Here is an 18,019-nt window from a genome sequence, read left to right as displayed (position 1 = left end):
TTAAAAGAGAACTAGATAACCTCCATGAATTTAGGTCCATTAATGGCTATTAGCCAGGATGGGTAAGGAATGGTGTCCCTAGCCTCTGTTTGTCAGAGGCTGGCGATGGATGGCAGGAGAGAGATCACTTGATCATTACCTGGTAGGTTCACTCTCTCTGGGGCACCTGGCATTGGCCACTGTCGGCAGACAGGATACTGGGCTGGATGGACCTTTGGTCTGACCCAGTATGGCCGTTCTTATGTTCTTAGTTTTTTCTTTTAAAGTGTCAGCCTTTGTATTATATTCAGCAACTATACCACCTAAGACTTAACTATAAAGCTCAATTTGATGAGAGATGACAAAAGAAAACACATGGTAATGCAGTAAGTGGTTTGAAGTGCATGGAGTTCTTTCAGTTCATGTTGAACCAATCCACTGGTGTTAGCATCTCCAGTACAACAGTAAATTCTGTCTTTTTAGATAGCATTTACAATGGGGTTCTTGACCACTTGTCATTTTTCCCCTAGTGTCTTGCTTGTGTTTCATTTCCATAATTAATCTAACTACCTAAATCCTCTCTGTGGTTTCAATTGATTGTATTCATTTCCTATCCTAAAGTATTTTATGCTGGTGTATACTCTTAAACAGATGCAATGTTCCTCTACAGCAGAGGTGGGCAAACTACGGCCCGCGGGCCATATGCAATGCTCTGGCCGGCAGATCTGCGAGCTCCTGGGTCAGCACAGATGCAGAGCCAGGTCTGACCTGGTGCTCTGTGCTGTGCAGTGCGTGGCTGGCTCCCACTGGGTTGCACGGCTGCCTGTCCTGGTGCAGCTGCACCACCAGCCACCAGCGCTCCAGGCAGCGCGGTAAGGGAGCAGGGGAGGGGGGGTGGGGGTGTGGATAGGGGTCAGGGTGATCAGAGGGTGGGGAACAGGGGGGTTGAATGGGAGCAGGGGTTCCGGGTGCAGTCGGAGAGAAGGGGTGGTTGGATGGGGCAAGGGTCCTGGGGGGGCTGTCTGGGGGCAAGACATGGGGGAGGGGGGTTTGGATGGAGGTGGGGGCCAGGCCACGCCTGCCTGTTTCGGGAGGCACAGCCTCCCCTAACTGGCCCTCCATACAATTTCTGAAATCCGATGCCACCCTCAGGCCAAAAAGCTTGCCCGCCCCTGCTCTACAGAGTTGGTTGCATTTCAGAGATCAGTAAGGTGAGGGTTTTTTGTTGGTTGGTTTGTACATAGTTTGTAAATCACTCTGGAAACACTTGAGATATTAATGTTCTAGTAATACCTCGACAATTGTGCTTCCGTCTTAATTCTTTACTACTTAATTTAGGGGGGGAAAAGCAACCATCCACTGCAGTAAGCCCAGGCTGAATACAAAACTAGGACCAATGTCCAACAAATAGCTCTTCTTGTCACTTTATCAAACTGATACAAGTGCTTTCCAGTTAGGAAGAGATTGTGTCAAACTTTTTAGAAATCTGAAATGAGATATTACTGCTGTTCTTATCGGATCTTTTCCACCATTTTAGTGATGATCTGGGATGATCTGAAAAAGAAGACAGTTATTGAAATAGAATTTTCAACAGAAGTCAAAGCAGTTAAATTGCGAAGAGATAGGTAGGTATAAGTAAAAATTTATCATGTGCAAGGCGTTATTTGTCATGTGTAAAGGTGTTTTTGAGATATTCTCAGTTTATGAAAGGAAATTCTTTAAAGCATATGTCTGCAACTAGAAATCTATTTAAAATGGGGCTTTTGGACAAGCTTTTAAAAGGGTGAGTGGATCAGAGTTCAAGTAGATTGGTGTATAGCTTACCACTGAAACTTTCTGCTTTGCCATGTACAGAAGAGTGTTACAGGGGTTCCTGTTGGTCTGTAGCAGGAACCCCTGCTTGAATTTGTGAACAGCTGGCACCTATCTGCTTTCTGTCTTGTTAATTAACCTTCAGCCATGACAAAGTGGTTTTGCAGGAACTGCAGTTCCTGTTGGTTGGGAGGGTAAAAGTGTAAGAATCAAATTAAAGTATGTTGAAGGCATTGTACATTTGAAATAATTATGCATTAGTAGTTCTGTGTGATCTCTCTGTCACCTTTCCCTGCTCTTGATTGAAAAGACATAAGTGCTTCCCTTTTTATCTGTTTCAGAATTGTGGTAGTTTTGGACTCGATGATTAAAGTTTTCACATTCACACACAATCCCCACCAGTTGCATGTCTTTGAAACCTGCTACAACCCTAAAGGTTAGTAGTGTACTTAAAGTGGGGGAAGGTAGGTGTTCTTTTTTTTGCACATAACTATTTACTAATGATCAAGGATCGTTCCTACTAAAGCTCACATCATGGAACAGGCCACCCAAATACCAAGAGAACCTGTTCCGATATGGAAATAATCCCCTCCCGACTGCACAGTCCCAGTTGTCACCTACCACCCCACAGTGGAACCCATATGGGTATCATTAAGCACTTACAAACCATACTTGATGGGGACCACATTCTGAAATAAATACCCCTCCCTCTTCTGGCCTTCAAACAGCCCCCCAACTTCTCCAAGCTCCTCAACAGCAAGCTCCTCACAGACCAGGACACGCCAACTCAAAGCAGGACCAGACCCTGCCAGAACAACAGGCACACAACCTGCAGACAAATCTCCTCCACTGTTACGATAATCAATGCCCCCCTCCCCCCTCCCCCAAAAAAACACCTTTCAAGATCCATGGGTCCTACACACTCCTATCCCAACAAGTGGTGTACCTCATCCAGTGCTCTAAATGCCCCAAGAACAACTATGTGGATGAAACGAGACAATCACTGTGCTCAAATGAACTTGCACAGAAAAATAAGACACCCTATCACTTGGGTTTTTTTTTTTTTCTCCTCCACAAAGTGATTCCTCTATCTGACCTCTCAATCTTCATCCTCAAAGAAAATCTGCACAACACCTTCAAAAGATGACCCTGGGTGCTTAAATTCATATGCTAGACATTTAAAAATCCTGGATTGCCTAGAGCTACTGAATTTATGGCTTATTACAACAATCTATAACCCACTACAACCCTCCAGCCTTCCCCCCCCATCCTTTCCGCCCTATGGCTGGGAAGGTGTTAATGGGCCACTTAACACACATTAATCTAAGAGACCATTCAAGGTGAACTAATTACACTAAACCAGGGGTTCTCAGGACAAATTATTTGGTGGCCTCAGAGTGCAGCCACCAACTCTTGCTAGTGGCCGCTTTAACACTTTTTTCCTACAATACTTAACTAGCTTTAGGAAAAACAAATATGCACACATACACGTCCTAATCATTGTAATTTATTTATTGCTAGCTTGTAAGTCTTTTGTGAAAAGTGATATTAACAAACATACACGTATCACTTTTCACAGCAGATTTACTCAGCCCTGGCAAGTTTGAGGACAAATTAAGCCCTGGATGGGGGGGGTTGGAGGAGGCAGTGTGGGCCAGGGAGGCAGCGGTGAGCCAGAGCCTGAAGCTCCGTGGCCAGAGGACAGAGCCCGAAGCCTGGGGCCTCCCACCATGCAGCCAGAGCCCAGGGCTGGAGCCTGAAGCCCCGCAGCTACTGCCTGCTACCCCACCACCCCAGGACTGAAGCCCAAAGCCTGAGTCCCACTGCCCCTCGGAAGGTAGGGAACTCACTAGCTGCTCCTCCAGTGTTGTGCCCCACCTGTCTTCGGAGGGGGGCAGGGCCCAACCCCTGTTGGTGGCCCCAGCAATCAAGACCAAGGCAGTGTATCCAGGTGCACCAGGGAGGGGGAGGGGCCAGTCATCCCGTGGGGGCCCCCACCGCCCCATAACAGTTGAGGAGGCCATGGCCACAAGAAAAGCCCCTGGTGGTCACATATGGCCAATGGCCGCATTTGAGAAATGCTGCACTAAACAATCTCTTCCACCTTGGATTTAGCTGTGATACTCTGAGTACATTTCCCAGACCTGAAGAAGAGCTCTAAAACAGTTATCTCTCACCAAGAGAAGTTGGTTCAATAAAATATATTACCTCACCCTCCTTGTCTCTACTAAGAAGACTGCACTTAATTATCAGTCCTTTCAGTCTTTATAACACTGGTATTGTCTGTAATACAGTCTCTCTCCACATACTCCTCACTGTCTTGGAGAACTAAGTGCTCTTAAATCACTGCTGAGCTTTTCAGATTAAGTATCCAAGTGTGGTGCATGCTATAGAAATTCTACTTGGATCAGGGTCTCATTGAACTAGGCAGTGTGTGTGTGTACACATGTGCGTGTGTACGGAGGCATAGCCCTGTCCAAAAGTACTTAAAATCTATGCTACCATTAATAAGCTCAGATAGGGATTTTCAAAAGGCTGCCATGGCTGCTAATAATGTCACTGGCATTTCTGGGTCAGACTTGGAGGTGATGTGTGCATGGTGGTGTAATTTGCACATAAATTAAATTTGTGCAAAGGCCAAGGAGCCAGAAGGTCTAATTTAGAGGATCTCCTATTTTAACTTGATCCTTGTTACACCTTCCTTCTCTCCCCCCCCCCCCCCCCCCCACTGGTGTGACTTGCACCAACTTACCACTTAGACTTAACGGGCCAAATTCAGAAGAGACATGTAAACACCATTTCAGTAAATAGGTACTAGCTTGAAGTCTGAGGGGGCCAGAAGAAGATGGGGCATCTTAGTCTGGCTTCGGATTTTTTATTTATTGGCTTTCTGAGTTAATACGTAGTTTAAACTAATTTTGCCCCTCCAACTTCAATTTTATTCTAAAAATATATATTTTTTTGTTTTGTTTTGTTTTGTGGTGTTTTTTAAATTTTGGCAAGGTGATATTTTCTTCAGACTTCTATAGGCTTTGGTCCACCTTACGGTAGCTAGTACATCAAACCTGTAAAGCTACTTGCTGAAAATGTCCAGATTCTTAGACCTAGCATGGGCTGTCCTGGTTGTACTGTAGGATGAACTGCAGTCCCAGAGATCACTCTGTTAATTTGCAATGCTCCTTTTCTAACCCTCTGCCCCCCGCCCATTCGTTTGTACATGCACTGCACTTACTGCTGGATTATATTTGGAGATACTAGAAGCTTGTTTAACCTTATGTCTTCACTTTTTGTAGTAAACTTCAAAACTGTATTTCTAAATTTAAGATGTGACATTAGGATTTCCTTTTGTTAAAATTATTGTAGTGTATTGTAAGAACTAGAGTGTGGGGTGTGGTTTATTTTCAAAGCCTTTAAAAAAAAAAATTGCTCCTTTTTTTTGTCTATTTTGTTTTTAGGTCTCTGTGTCCTTTGTCCAAATAGTAATAATTCCCTTCTTGCATTCCCTGGAACACATACTGGGCATGTGCAGATAGTGGATCTGGCTAATACAGAAAAGCCTCCTGTAGACATACCAGCTCATGAAGGAGTCTTGAGCTGTATAGCTTTAAACCTGCAGGGAACAAGAATTGCAACAGCATCAGAGAAAGTAAGCAAATAATCAAATGTTCTGTTATCAGTGGCTATATTTATGAATACACTATATGGTCCTAATATTAATGGCACAAATGCTTTGTTACACTGCAGCTACTGGAAAACTAAGTCTTAAGGAACCTAGTGCGCACAGAATTTTTCCCATTGATCTTTACTGCTCCCTCAGCAAAACTGGATACTTCCCTAGAGATCTGGCATGACTCTCTAGCAGCTCTCAGCTGAGACATTACTCCATTCAGTAACCCAATGGACTTATTCAAATTGAGTCCAGGTATCTTGAGCCAAGAACAGGCTTTGTTTACTAGACTGGACTCATGGGCGGCAGGTGAACCACAGGCGTGGGGAGGCTATCCCACCGCCCGACCCCTTCCCCCACTGGAGCCCAGAGGACTCAACCCTCCAGAGCGCCCGGCGGGCAGACAGCGCAGAGTCCCTGGCTGCAGGCCAGCCCCCAGTACCTCCAGCCCTCCCAAAAGTGGGAGAGGCTGGGGCCCCCTACCTGAGGTGGAGTCAAAAGCAGCCCCCTGCCCATGTCCTAGGCCCCCCCGCCCAGGGCAGCTGGAGGGACCCAGGCTCCCCCCCAGCTGCCCACGCAGCTCTTCCCAACCTGGCTCGGCCCAGGGTGGGCCGCAGAGCTGCAGCCCGGCCCTGATAAGAGCTGGGCAGCTGTGGGAGCCACGGTGGACCCGCCACTTGCCCACAGTGCGGGGGGCCCAAGCAGCCCCGGACCCATGTCCCTGCTTCCTGGGTCCCCCATCCAGGGCAGGTGGAGGGTCTGCAGCTCCTCACAGCTGCCGGCAAGGCTCTTACCATGGCCGGGCTGCGGCTCTGAGGCCCCCGGATCTCCCCCATCCAGAGTTGAGTCAGAGAGCCGCGTGGGCAGCTGTGGGGAGCCAGCATGGAGTCAGACCTTCCTCCTGCCCTGGGTGGCTGGGGAGCCCTGGTGGCGGGGACACGGGCTAGGGGCTGCTCTCAGTCCCCCTGCACTCTGGACAGATGGAGGGCTGCTGCGGTTCCCCACAGCTGCCTGGGCTTCCTGGCTGGGCTCCACCATGAGAAGGAAGAGCTGCAGCAGAGCACAGTGGGAAGCAGGAGGTGGTCTGGGGGTGGAGTGTGGGCAGGGCCATGAAGGCAGTTTGGGTAGGCTTAGCCTTCCCCTGCGTTTGATACCTGCCACCCATGACTGGAGTCTTAATTTGCTTCTAAGGAATCCATGGATTTACTGAAAGACAACATCCTTGAGCCTAAATTTTCAGAAAATTGTCATCTTCCACTATCCCTGACTGTTTTGTACATGGACATACAAACGTGTAACTGGTCAAACTATTAACTAAAAAGCTCACTTCTGGAAGGGAGGGCATTCTACAAGTCTGTCAGGTGCTGTACTAGCTAGTCTACTATCTAGGCTTCAGTTCAGCTTGAACTTGATTTTTAGCTTCAGATCCAGGAACATATTTGATCACTATGTTGGAGAATGTTTTCCAAGCTTTATATATTCCTAGAAAATATTTTGTTGCTCTACCAGACCCTTTTGAACTGCATAATTTAGAAGTTACTACTATATGGATACCAATGGATTTTCATTTTTGGCATGATGCCAGGATCTCTGCTCTTGAGGACCGTCATTTCATTGTAAAACCTTTTTAACTTCTAGGACTGGAGGACTGTAAACCTGTTTGGCCATCCTGTTTTAATATAAGTATCACAATCAGAATAACTTTACTAGATAACAACTAATCACTTCTTTTACATAATTTTTGGATGCAGGCTTCCAAAACCACCCAAGTGACTCAGAACCGTTGTCACTGAAAGTAGGATTTGTACTCCTAAATCAGTTTGTTTCAAAAGCTCTCTAAAGTCAGCCAGTACATGAGGAGCATGGAAGCAGATTTCCACTGGACACTTTTCATGCTGCTATGTCAAGGGATGTCTCTTTCAGAAGATGGTCGTGTATCGCTCTAACTTTGCAGGGACAACACTTTTTCAAAAACAGGAGCCTAGAGCCACAGTGAGGCATCTCAGGGATGAGATTTAAAAAAAAAAAAAAAGTTGAATTCACTGTTCCAGATTCACTTAAACACTCAAATCTCACCTGTGAGCTCCTAAATACAGACCTAGAATCCTAACCTTAAGCTTCTTCTGTTTTTGAATACTTTGGCTGCACATTTCCTGTCATATCTCTGCCTTTGATCCCATTTGTGGATTGTGCTGCTGTTTACCTATATCTCCTCTACCGTTTTGAAGAGCAGAGTGGAAAGAATGCAAGGCAGAGTGCTTCACAAGAGGCCCCATGTATATGGAGACACCAGGAAGACTAAATACAGTCTGAACTCCACTTTAGAGAAACTGGAGGAATGAAAAGCCAAATCCTAGCTATACTCTTTGCTACCTTTCCTCCTATCCTTCAACTGAAATAAGCTCTCAAGCCACTGTCTTTTTAGAATCTTGGCTGTATTAATATACATTCCAGTAGCGCCAAATGCTAAAAAAAACTGACAGTCTTTCCTAAATTAAGATTAAACTTTTAAAAATTATTAAAAATCCAATCCTGTCCCTAAAGGGAAGGAGAATGACAGAGATGAAAAGCCAGAAGGACAAAGAGTGAGATGAAAGTTAGTGATTGAATGTAGACCGGGGAGACTACTGTTCTCCTCCAGGCTGACAGCATAGCTCCTGATAACTTTAAGTGGCTAATCCATATGTGTAAACTGAGGTAAGAGCATGCGTAAGGGACCATCAATAATGATCGATGAGGTAGGCAACCATTTCAAACTACACTGCTTATTGAATGTTCTATAAGCATTGTCTAATAGTTGGTATTACTTACAAAGTTAAATTAACTTGATAAAAGGAGGCTACCCTTTACTGATGTGGGCTATGAGAAATAAATGCATGCAGTAATTTTGGCTGTAACTCCCATTTTCAAGGGACCGTATTTTGTACTAGACTTCCCTCAGATTAAAGTGGTACAGTACTTCAAAACAAAGTAACTAGCACTATTTATTCTCTTTTAAAAGCAGTCTTATTGTACATGTTTGAATTGGTCTTCTATTTAAGACTAAATACATGTTTACATAGAATCATAGGACTGGAAGGGATCTCGAGAGGTCATCTAGTCCAGTCCCCTGCACTCTTGACAGGACTGAATATTATCTAGACCATCCCTGACAGGTGTTTGTCTTACCTGCTCTTAAAAATCTCCAATGATGGAGATTTCACCAGCTCCCTTGGCAATTTAGTTCAGTGCTTAATCACCCTGACAGTAAGATTTTCCTTATGTCCATCCTAAATCACCCTTGCTGCAATTTAAACCCATTGCTTCTTGTCCTATCCTCAGTGGATAAAGAGAACAATTTTTCTCCCTCTTACTTGTAACAACCTTTTATGTACTTGAAAACTGTTATCATGTCCCCCCTGTCTTCTCTTCCTCAGACTAGACAAACCCAATATTTTCAATCTTCCCTCATAGGTCATGTTTTCTAGACCTTTAATCATTTTTGTTGCTCTTCTCTGGACTTTCTCCAATTTGAGCACATCTTTCCTGAAACGTGGTGCCTAGAACTGGACATGTACTCCAGTTGAGGCCTAATCAGCACAGAGTAGAGTGGAAGAATTTTTTTTCTCATGTCTTGTTTACAACATTCCTGCTAATACAGGATGATGGTGGTGTGTTTTGTGGTTTTTGTTTTTTGTTTTTTTTTGTATAACAGTGTTACACTGACTCATATTTAGCTTGTGATCCACATGACCCCCACATCCCTTTCTGTAGTTCTCCTTCCTAGGCAGTCATTTCCCATTTTGTATGTGTGCAACTGATTGTTCCTTCCTAAGTGGAGTACTTTGCGCTTGTCCTCAATGAATTTCATTCTATTTCCTTCAGACCATTTCTCCAGTTTGTCCAGATCATTTTGAATTTTAATCCTATCCTCCAAAGCACTTGCAACCCCTTCCAGCTTGGTATTATCCACAAAACTTTAAGTGTACTCTCTATGCCATTATCTAAATCACTGATGATGATATTGAAAAGCACCAGATCCACAACTGATCCCTGTAGGACCCCACTTGATATGCCCTTCCAGCTTGACTGTGAACCATTGGTAACTACTCTCTGGGAACAGTTTTCCAACTAGATATGCACCCACCTTATAGTAGCTCCATCTAGGTTGTATTTTCCTAGTTTATAAGGTCATGTGAGACAGTATCAAAAGCTTTACTAAATTCAAAATATAGCACATCTACTGCTTTTCCCACCCATCCATAAGGCTTGTTACACTGTCAAAGAAAGCTATGAGGTTGGTTTGACATGAATGTGGTATTCTGAGGGAGTGCAGTTTGACTTTCTTATTGGGTCTCTTGAATGGCTTGGTTTACTGAAATGGGACAATGCTTTGTAATGGGGATTGCCTGATGCCAGGTGGTGAGAGAAATATTAGCTTGGAGAAGAGTATTTAGGGAATCCGTCCAGAAGATTCCAACACAATAAACTAAACTTGTGGATTTTCCTGCTTTATGCTGTCTGGTCTTGGTTTAATTGAGAAATATGCAGAGTAGTGACTGAGGAGGATGATTTCTAAATGTGAGAAATGGATGATTGGAATGTTTGCCCAGTTTATTGGAAATCTGTTTTTCCAATAAACCAATATCAAGACTCCAGTAACATTTCAGAATGTTACAACTGGTCATCTGTACATTACTAAATAGTTTTGCTGACATTGGTTAAACAAGGCACCATGCCATAAAATAGACCCGTGGTGTGAACAAAAGACTCCAGTACTTTCAAATCTTAAGCATAACCTTTAATGAGGGATCCTCCTGGTTCATAATGGGATAAAAGTAATCCACACACAAGTCAATTAGGATTTGATATTCTTAGCAAGATACTAGTGTTTCAGGATGTTGGATTGCATGGGATGCGCTTGCAATACTTTATTAATACAGGATAGTTAAAAACTTCTTCCTCCTTTACTAATAAAGTGTTTCATTATTTTTCCAGGGGACTCTCATAAGAATATTTGATACTTCATCAGGGCATTTAATCCAGGAGTTACGAAGAGGTTCCCAAGCAGCTAATATCTACTGGTAAGCTTAAATTTTTTTTCTCCCTTCTGAATGTACTTTCTCCATCTTTTGATGTGTCTGGTATCTTTTTGTGCTGAGATTACACAAAGCACCACAGGGAAGATTTTTCAAAGGCACAAGGTGCCTAGCCTAACTACATTTTGTTCCTTTTTAAATTCAGGTTGTGTGCAGGCCTAATTAGTGTTTGTGAAGTGTTAAGTGTTTCCTTTTTCTAACTCTAGGTTAAATGCAATACATACACACCTTACAAATCAAGCTACTATGGTATATGAAGGCTAATAAAAATCTGTTGCAATTATTTGTGTCTACAGCATTAACTTCAATCAGGATGCTTCCCTAATTTGTGTATCAAGTGACCATGGCACAGTGCATATTTTTGCTGCAGAAGACCCCAAAAGGAACAAGCAGTCTAGGTAGGCTTTCATCCATTCTCTAGCCTATTGGTTTGAGATCGTTTGGGGTTTTAATGGTCAGTATTAAACACATGCTAGCAAGACTGTTTCTCCCTCTCTCCCTCCCCCAAGTTGTTTCAGAATGAAGCTTTTTTTTCCCCCATAGAAGCATTTAATGAGGAAAAAACTCAATTCACTGACATTGAAGAGTAATCATTGCTATGTTGCATGAATAAAAGAGGAAGATAAGAAACCCAAGATATCTATGTATTGTATGCTTTTATACTGCCACCTAACAAACACAAATATGTGAGTGCCTCCCAAAGCATCTATATAGCACTAGTGGAGTCCCTAGTGGACCTCATGGTGTTTCTGATATTCCTTTTTATGGGACACAGACTCCGCTGGGGGTATAGGTCTTTATTTGGATCTGTACCATAACAATCAACGAAGTGGCAGCAGAATAATTGTGGTGGATCTTTTATGTACATTTTTTTTTTTTTTTTCTTTTTCCAGTTTGGCCTCAGCCAGCTTCCTCCCCAAATACTTCAGTTCCAAATGGAGCTTTTCCAAATTCCAGGTTCCCTCAGGCTCTCCATGCATTTGTGCCTTTGGAACAGAGCCAAATGCTGTCATAGGTAAGTTATCTGAACTTCCCCCAAGGGTTCTGTTTGAAACGCAAGCCCTGGCAAGCTCTTCCACAAGTGACTAGTTTTTTAATCTATCTAATACTGTAAAGGATGACTGGCTAAGACACTGGAGCCTGTCAGTCTGAGGGAGGGATCACAGTAACAACTTTGACAGTGCTGTCTGGAAAAGTGAGCAAGCAAACCTTTATCGTGGGCCAGGCCCTCAGACTCGCATAGGATCTGTGCCAATGAGAACTAGGACAGGGGTGGACAAACTTTTTGGCCTGAGGGTCACATCTGGGTATAGAAATTGTATAGCAGGCCATGAATGCTCACAAAATTGGGGTTGGGGAGCAGGCTCTGGGGTTGGGCCAGAAATGAGGAGTTCAGGAGGGGGCTCTAGGCTGGGACAACAGCGTTGGAGGGTAGAAGGGGGATCAGGGCTGGGGCTTGGGGCACGGAGGGGTAGCTAAGTGGTGCCCAAAGCCTGCACCCCTGACCTCAAGCAGCTCTTGGAAGCAGCAACATGTCCACCCTCTGGCTCCTGTGTGGAGGCATGGCCAGGGGCCTCTGCTGTACATGCCCTGTCTGCAAGTGCTGCCCCTGCAGCTCCCGTTGGCCATGGTTCCTGGCCAATGGGAGCTGTGGGGGCAGTGTGTGGAAGCCCCCTGGCTGCCCCTACATGTAGGAGACTGGGGGGACATGCTGCTGCTTCTGGGAGTCACACGGAGTAGCCCTTTGCCCTGCTCCCCAGCTGAAGCACCAGAGTGGGGCAAGCCCCAGACCCTGGTGCCTATAGGGAGCTTGAGGGCTGGATTAAAATAGCTGGTGGGCTGTAGTTTGCCCACCCCTGAAGTAGGGTGTGTGACCAATAAGGTGGGCTTTGAGCAAACAGCAAAAGATTCCTTGCACTGATTGCTGTTTAGGACAAACATCTTATCTTATAGACAGTAACTTTCTCCAGGCTGCCAGCCAAACTAATGCTGAACAAGGTGTGTCTTATTGGGTTGAGAACAGCGAGTTTCCAAAAAGGTGCACTCGGAAGTAATGTGCTAGAGCTACTAGTGCTTTATAGGCTGTAAAACAAGTCTTTTTTGTTTTGTTTCAGCAATATGTGCAGATGGTAGCTACTACAAATTCTTATTCAACCAAAAAGGGGAATGCTCAAGGGATGTCTATGCTCAGTTTCTAGAAATGACTGATGACAAGCTTTGACTAAATTGAGGAAGAAAGTGTTTTGGTCAAAGTACTGCCTTGGTTATTCTGCTTCTTTAGAAGGACTGGGTACGTATGTCCAATACTGATCAAGATGTGTAACAGACCTCATTGAGAAGCTTGGCCCATCGTGAGCAGAACAAGCGCTGATGTAGAGGACTTCCGCCTATGTTAAACTCGTATGCTGTTTTTTTCAGTATCAGAAAAAAATTGGGTTTCTGTCAAATCTTCAAGAAGTGGCTTTCAACAGCTTGTGCCTACAGGGTCTCTCTTTTTAGTTAAACTGTGAAATTAGAGTGCAGATGAGTGCCTGCCACATGTCTGAGGTGTTTTGTACAAACTTCAGGCAAGGATGTGAACATTTTATTTCAGGCATCATATTACATCACTTACACTGAACCTCGCTGTGGGGGCAGGAAATAACTGTAAATACTAGGTAACTAGAATAGTTATACCAGCAGCTTGCCTTAGAACAGGAGGGATTTATTTCCCCTTTCACACACCTTAACATGCAGAAGGAAAGAGAGGACACAGGTAGCTATAATAAACCCAGTCTGAACTGCACTTGCCCTCTGGCCTGGAGTGTGGTGCAGTTGTCTTGTGGCCATAGATTGTCAGTCCTGTACACACTGACACTCTTGGTTAAGTTGAATTAACTATCAGCACTAATGTAATTTTCAGTGGTGCCAAACTGTATATATTAGAGACACAGGCACATTTAGGTACTGCTGATGTGGTTAACCACTACTCAGCACATGAAGTAAATCGCATAGGATACTGTGGCAAACGAAGTTCATGTTTGAAGGGGAGGCTGCTGCTTCTATAATGAAACACATCCATTCCAACTAAAAATTTTAAGTTGGTATTTTAGAAGCAATCCAATGCATCTGTTAAACCAACTCTCTGGGCTTCAACCAGAAGACTTTACAGGCCACTTAACACATAGTTTAAAGTAGGTGATGTGAAGTACACCTTGTGATGACTCTAAATCTGCAAAGCATTTTTGAAGTGTTTGCATACTGAATGGTATTTGCCTAGGTGCAGTTAAGTCAAATCAAACAGCTATCACCTGACTTGCATCCATTCCCCGCCCCCCCCCCATTGATTTTTTTTTTTTTTTTGGAAATAAGGCATATGCCATTTTCTTGAAAAACATGAAATAGAACACACGTTCTCAATTCCTAGCACTAATTAGCTGAGGCATATTCATACAGTGCCTCAGCTTTAACTTCACAAATGCTTCAAAGTTGAAGTCCTAGTTCACTCTTAAGATTATTTAGCTGAAAATTATCTAAATTTGGCAAGTTTTTTTAGTATCTGGTAATAAAATGGACCAAGGACTAGCTTTTATGCAGATTGTGTGGTCAAGTTTTGCATGTTGCTTTTACATGTATTTAATCATTTGGGTTGCACACTTATTTGTAATGTTTCTTTTAAATAAATGACTAATTTTGCTGTATTCATTTAAGGTAAGCACTGGATTAACTTTTTTTTTTAACACACACACATGCTGTTTGAGTTCAGAAAAACTTATGCAGATTAATAGCATGTTAGGCAGCAGTTTTATACTATCCATCCTAAAGTCAAGAATGGCTAAGGTCCCTTTTAATAAAAGGTCTAGGGCTAAAAAATGGTTAACTTTTTGGCTAAGTTTCAGATCTTACACAAACTCAAGTACTTCATATTAAAACAAAACTGAGGAACAGGCTCTAATGTTCTCTCCCCATAGGATTGTTGAGGCTTATCTGGCCCTCTGAGTGCAATATATTAGTGCCCCCATGGATGAGTAAAGTATGACCCTGAGCAGGACTCTGGGAGTAAGGGTGAAGGAGCTAGGGATACAGGTGGTGGTCTCTTCAGTCCTTCTGGGCAAAGGTAGGAGCCCATGCAGAAACAGATGCATCACGGAAGTGAATGTCTAGGTGGGAGGGTGGCTTTGGCTTCCTTGACCAAGGGATGCTGTTCCAGAAAGGAGGACTGCTAAGCAGAGATGGGGTCCACCTTTCAAAGAGGGGGAAGAGCATATTTGGATACAGACTGGCTAACCAAGCGAGGGGGGCTTTAAGTTAGGGATGAGGGCAGGAGATAACTGTGGTCTTAAGTTAAAAATATGCAGACCTGGAAGAAGGGTCAGAATCATAGCAGGGATAAGAGAGACTGTAGGGTAGAATGGGGAGGGGGGAATCAAATCAGTATCTTACCCAAGAAGTATGGGGAAGAAGCAAGAACTTGAAATGCTAGTTAATAAACATAACTATTTACAGTTGGCATCAGACTTGGTGTGATAATATACATGATTGGCATATTGGTAGAAAAGGGTACAGCTTGCTCAGGAAGGCTAGGCAGGGAAAAAAGGTGTTGCTTTATAGATCAAAAGATGTATACACTTGAACTTGCAGAAAGTCTCTGGATAAGGTAAAAAGGATAAAAAAACAAGGGTGATGTCATGGTAGGGGTCTACTACAGACCATCTAACCAAGAAGAGGTGGATGAGGCTTTTTTAAAATAACTAATAATCATCCAAAGCACAGGACTTGGTCATGATGGGAGATTTCAACTACCTGGACATCTGTTGGGAAAACAACACAGTAGGGCACAGATTATCCAACAAGTTCTTGAAATGTAGTGGGGAGAAAGCTACTAGAGGAGAGGCTGTTCTAGATTTGATTTGGACAAATAGGGAGGAACTGGTTGAGAATTTGAAAGTGATCATGAAATGACAGAATTCATGATTCCAAGGAATGATAAGAGGGAAAACTGCACACAATGAATTTCAAAAAGGCTTAGCAAATGCAGGGAGTTGATAGGTAAGATCCCATTGGAAATAAGTCTAAGGGGAAAAACTTTCAAGAGCGTTGACAGTTTTCAGAGAGACATAAGGGCATGCTATCACACTGCATAGGAAAGATAGGAAGTAGGGCAGACCACCTTGGCTTAGCTAGGAGATTTTCAATGATCTGAAACTCAAAGCCCTATAAAAAGTGGGAACTAGATCAAATTACAAAGGATGACTATAAACTATATATATATATATATATATATATATATATATATATATATAGGGATAAAATTAGGATGGCAAAGGCACGAAATGAGATTAAACTAGCTAGAGAGAAAAAAGTGCTTTTTGTTTCAGTTCTCACCAAAAAGTTTAGTAGCAATTGGACATCTAACTTAGGCCTTGGCTACACTTGTGAGTTACAAGCACTGTAACTCACTCCCTGTCCACACTGGCAAGGCATTTGCAGCGCTGCATGTACTCCACCTCCCCGAGAGGAATAATGAGTATTGCGCTGCCGCGCCAGTGTGGCCACCCAATGCGCTGTGAATGGCCTCCAGAATTTTTCGGCAGTATCCCACAATGCCTGTTCTAGCCACTGGTCATCAGTTCAAACTCTACTGCCCTGGCCTCAGGTAACCAACCATGTGACCCACCCTTTACATTCCCCAGGAATTTTAAAAATCCCCTTCCTGTTTGCTCAGCCCGGCATGGCATGCTATCAGTGAATCTTTCCGGGTGACCATGCCGCCACGCACCAAGCAAGCCCCAGCATGGAGCAAAGGCGAGTTGCTGGACCTCATCAGTGTTTGGGGGAGAAGGAAGCTGTACAGCCATAGAAGTTACAATACCTTCAGGAAGATATCAAAGGACATGATGGAAAGGGGCCATGACCGGGACTCCCTGCAGTGCAGGAGCTGCGGAGTGCCTACAGCAAAGTTCCCCCCACAACGCAAACGGCTGCTCGGATGCTCCCCCCACAACTTGCCGATTCTACAAAGAGCTGGATGCGATACTTGGGGTTAACCCCACCTCCACTCCAAGCACCACCATGGACACTTCAGAGCCCCTGGGGAGGAAAACAGGAGTAATGGTGGTGGACTGGATAGGAGACACCCCAGAATCCCTGGAGCCATGCAGCCAGGAGCTCTTCTTGAGCCAGGAGGAAGGTAGCCAGTTGCAGTGGCCTGTACTTAGTGGAGAACAAACAGAAGAGCAGGTTCCTGGTAAGTGGGTTTTTTTTTTGGGGGGGGGGGGGGGATTTTTTCAGTGCAGGCTCTTTGGGAGAGGAGGGTTAGGCATGCATACCTAGATGCAGAATAGGGCATTGATGTGGTTTATCACATCGCAGTAATCTCCTCGAATGTCTCATCCAGAATGTGTGCAATGTGCTTGCACAGGTTTATCGGGAGAGCCACCATGGTCCTCGTCCCAGCTAGGCTAATGTGTCCACGCCGCTGTGCTGCGAGGGGTGGGAGGACCATTGCTGTACATGGGCCAGGGTGGAAGCCACATTGCAGTAGAAGACCCTCTCTTGCTTCCCAGGTCACCCTCAGCAGCGAGATACTGTCCAAGATGAACTCCTGTGGAAAATGTTGGGACACTGTTCAGTGTAGGTAGCCCCTGAAGCTGTTGGCTCTCCCCAAGGCACAGAAACCCAGAGGACAATGCAGCCCTGAAACAATCAGTCCCCCTTATCATTTTGAGGCTCCCGTGGGATGTATGTGGTCTGTTTCGGACAGGAAAATTATGCTGTTGTGTAGACCCTGTGTGTTTTCTACTCAAGTGCAGGGGGAATTATTACTCTGTCTGGTATAAACAATGCTGCCTGTTAAATGTTGCATTGTGTCTATACAGCTGCATCAACTTTGAGACTGCAGCTGTCCCTCTTATCGGCTGCTCAGAGACTGCAAAGACTCAGGAAGAGACCACGAAAAAGCAAAGACGACATGCTGCAAGAAGTGATACGGCAATCTATTAAAGAGAATGAGAAAGCACAGAACTGGAGGGAGGGAGAAAGCAAGCAGGATTCACCGGGAAAATGCAGCGCACCGGCAGCAAAGCACCGATCGGCCCATAAGCATCCTGAGCGCCAAGTAGATGCAATCCAGGAGCTCGTAGCCATGCAGAAAGAGGAGCAGTACCCCAAACACCACCCTCCCTTACAGCCCTTGTCCCAAAACTCTTTCCGTTGTGCCCCACTGTCATCTCCAACCCACTTTCCCCAACTTCCGTGTTCTTCACGCCACCCGCTGCCTCCAACACCAGTATCTTCACCACCCAGCCCTGAAAACCATGACCCTTACCCTCTGCACTCAATCCCTGTCACCATGCAAAATAGCTATCCTGAAGTGCAGCACTCATACGCAAATCTGTGATTGTACCATTCCCCACTCCACCCCCTTGTTTCTTTTCAATAAATGGATTTTTTGGCTTTGAAAACATTCTTTATTATTGCATAAAGTAAAAGACTCCTTAGCCCA

The 18,019-nt window shown here is 44.4% G+C and overlaps 2 protein-coding genes across 2 annotated transcripts in view; both read left to right on the top strand.

The window, feature by feature from the left end:
- The window catches only part of WDR45B (WD repeat domain 45B), a 32,167-nt gene extending 18,295 nt beyond the window's left edge, over positions 1-13,872 (top strand). The window contains exons 5-11 of the mRNA XM_054047611.1: positions 1,517-1,604; positions 2,133-2,227; positions 5,247-5,437; positions 10,436-10,521; positions 10,833-10,934; positions 11,430-11,551; positions 12,651-13,872. Of these exons, the coding sequence (XP_053903586.1) occupies positions 1,517-1,604; positions 2,133-2,227; positions 5,247-5,437; positions 10,436-10,521; positions 10,833-10,934; positions 11,430-11,551; positions 12,651-12,757 (791 nt within the window). The 3' untranslated portion in view covers positions 12,758-13,872. The remainder of the gene's footprint in view (positions 1-1,516; positions 1,605-2,132; positions 2,228-5,246; positions 5,438-10,435; positions 10,522-10,832; positions 10,935-11,429; positions 11,552-12,650) is intronic.
- Positions 13,873-15,907: 2,035 nt separating this feature from the next.
- Positions 15,908-18,019, top strand: LOC128848068 (uncharacterized). Its single transcript, XM_054047825.1, has 2 exons — positions 15,908-16,762; positions 17,394-18,019. Exons 1-2 carry the CDS (start codon positions 16,426-16,428, stop codon positions 17,912-17,914), a joined length of 858 nt encoding a protein of 285 aa, XP_053903800.1. The 5' UTR covers positions 15,908-16,425; the 3' UTR covers positions 17,915-18,019.

The sequence above is a fragment of the Malaclemys terrapin genome, chromosome 13, assembly GCF_027887155.1.
Source record: "Malaclemys terrapin pileata isolate rMalTer1 chromosome 13, rMalTer1.hap1, whole genome shotgun sequence".
Taxonomy (NCBI): Eukaryota; Metazoa; Chordata; order Testudines; family Emydidae; genus Malaclemys; species Malaclemys terrapin.
This window is presented reverse-complemented; position numbering and strand designations above follow the sequence as displayed.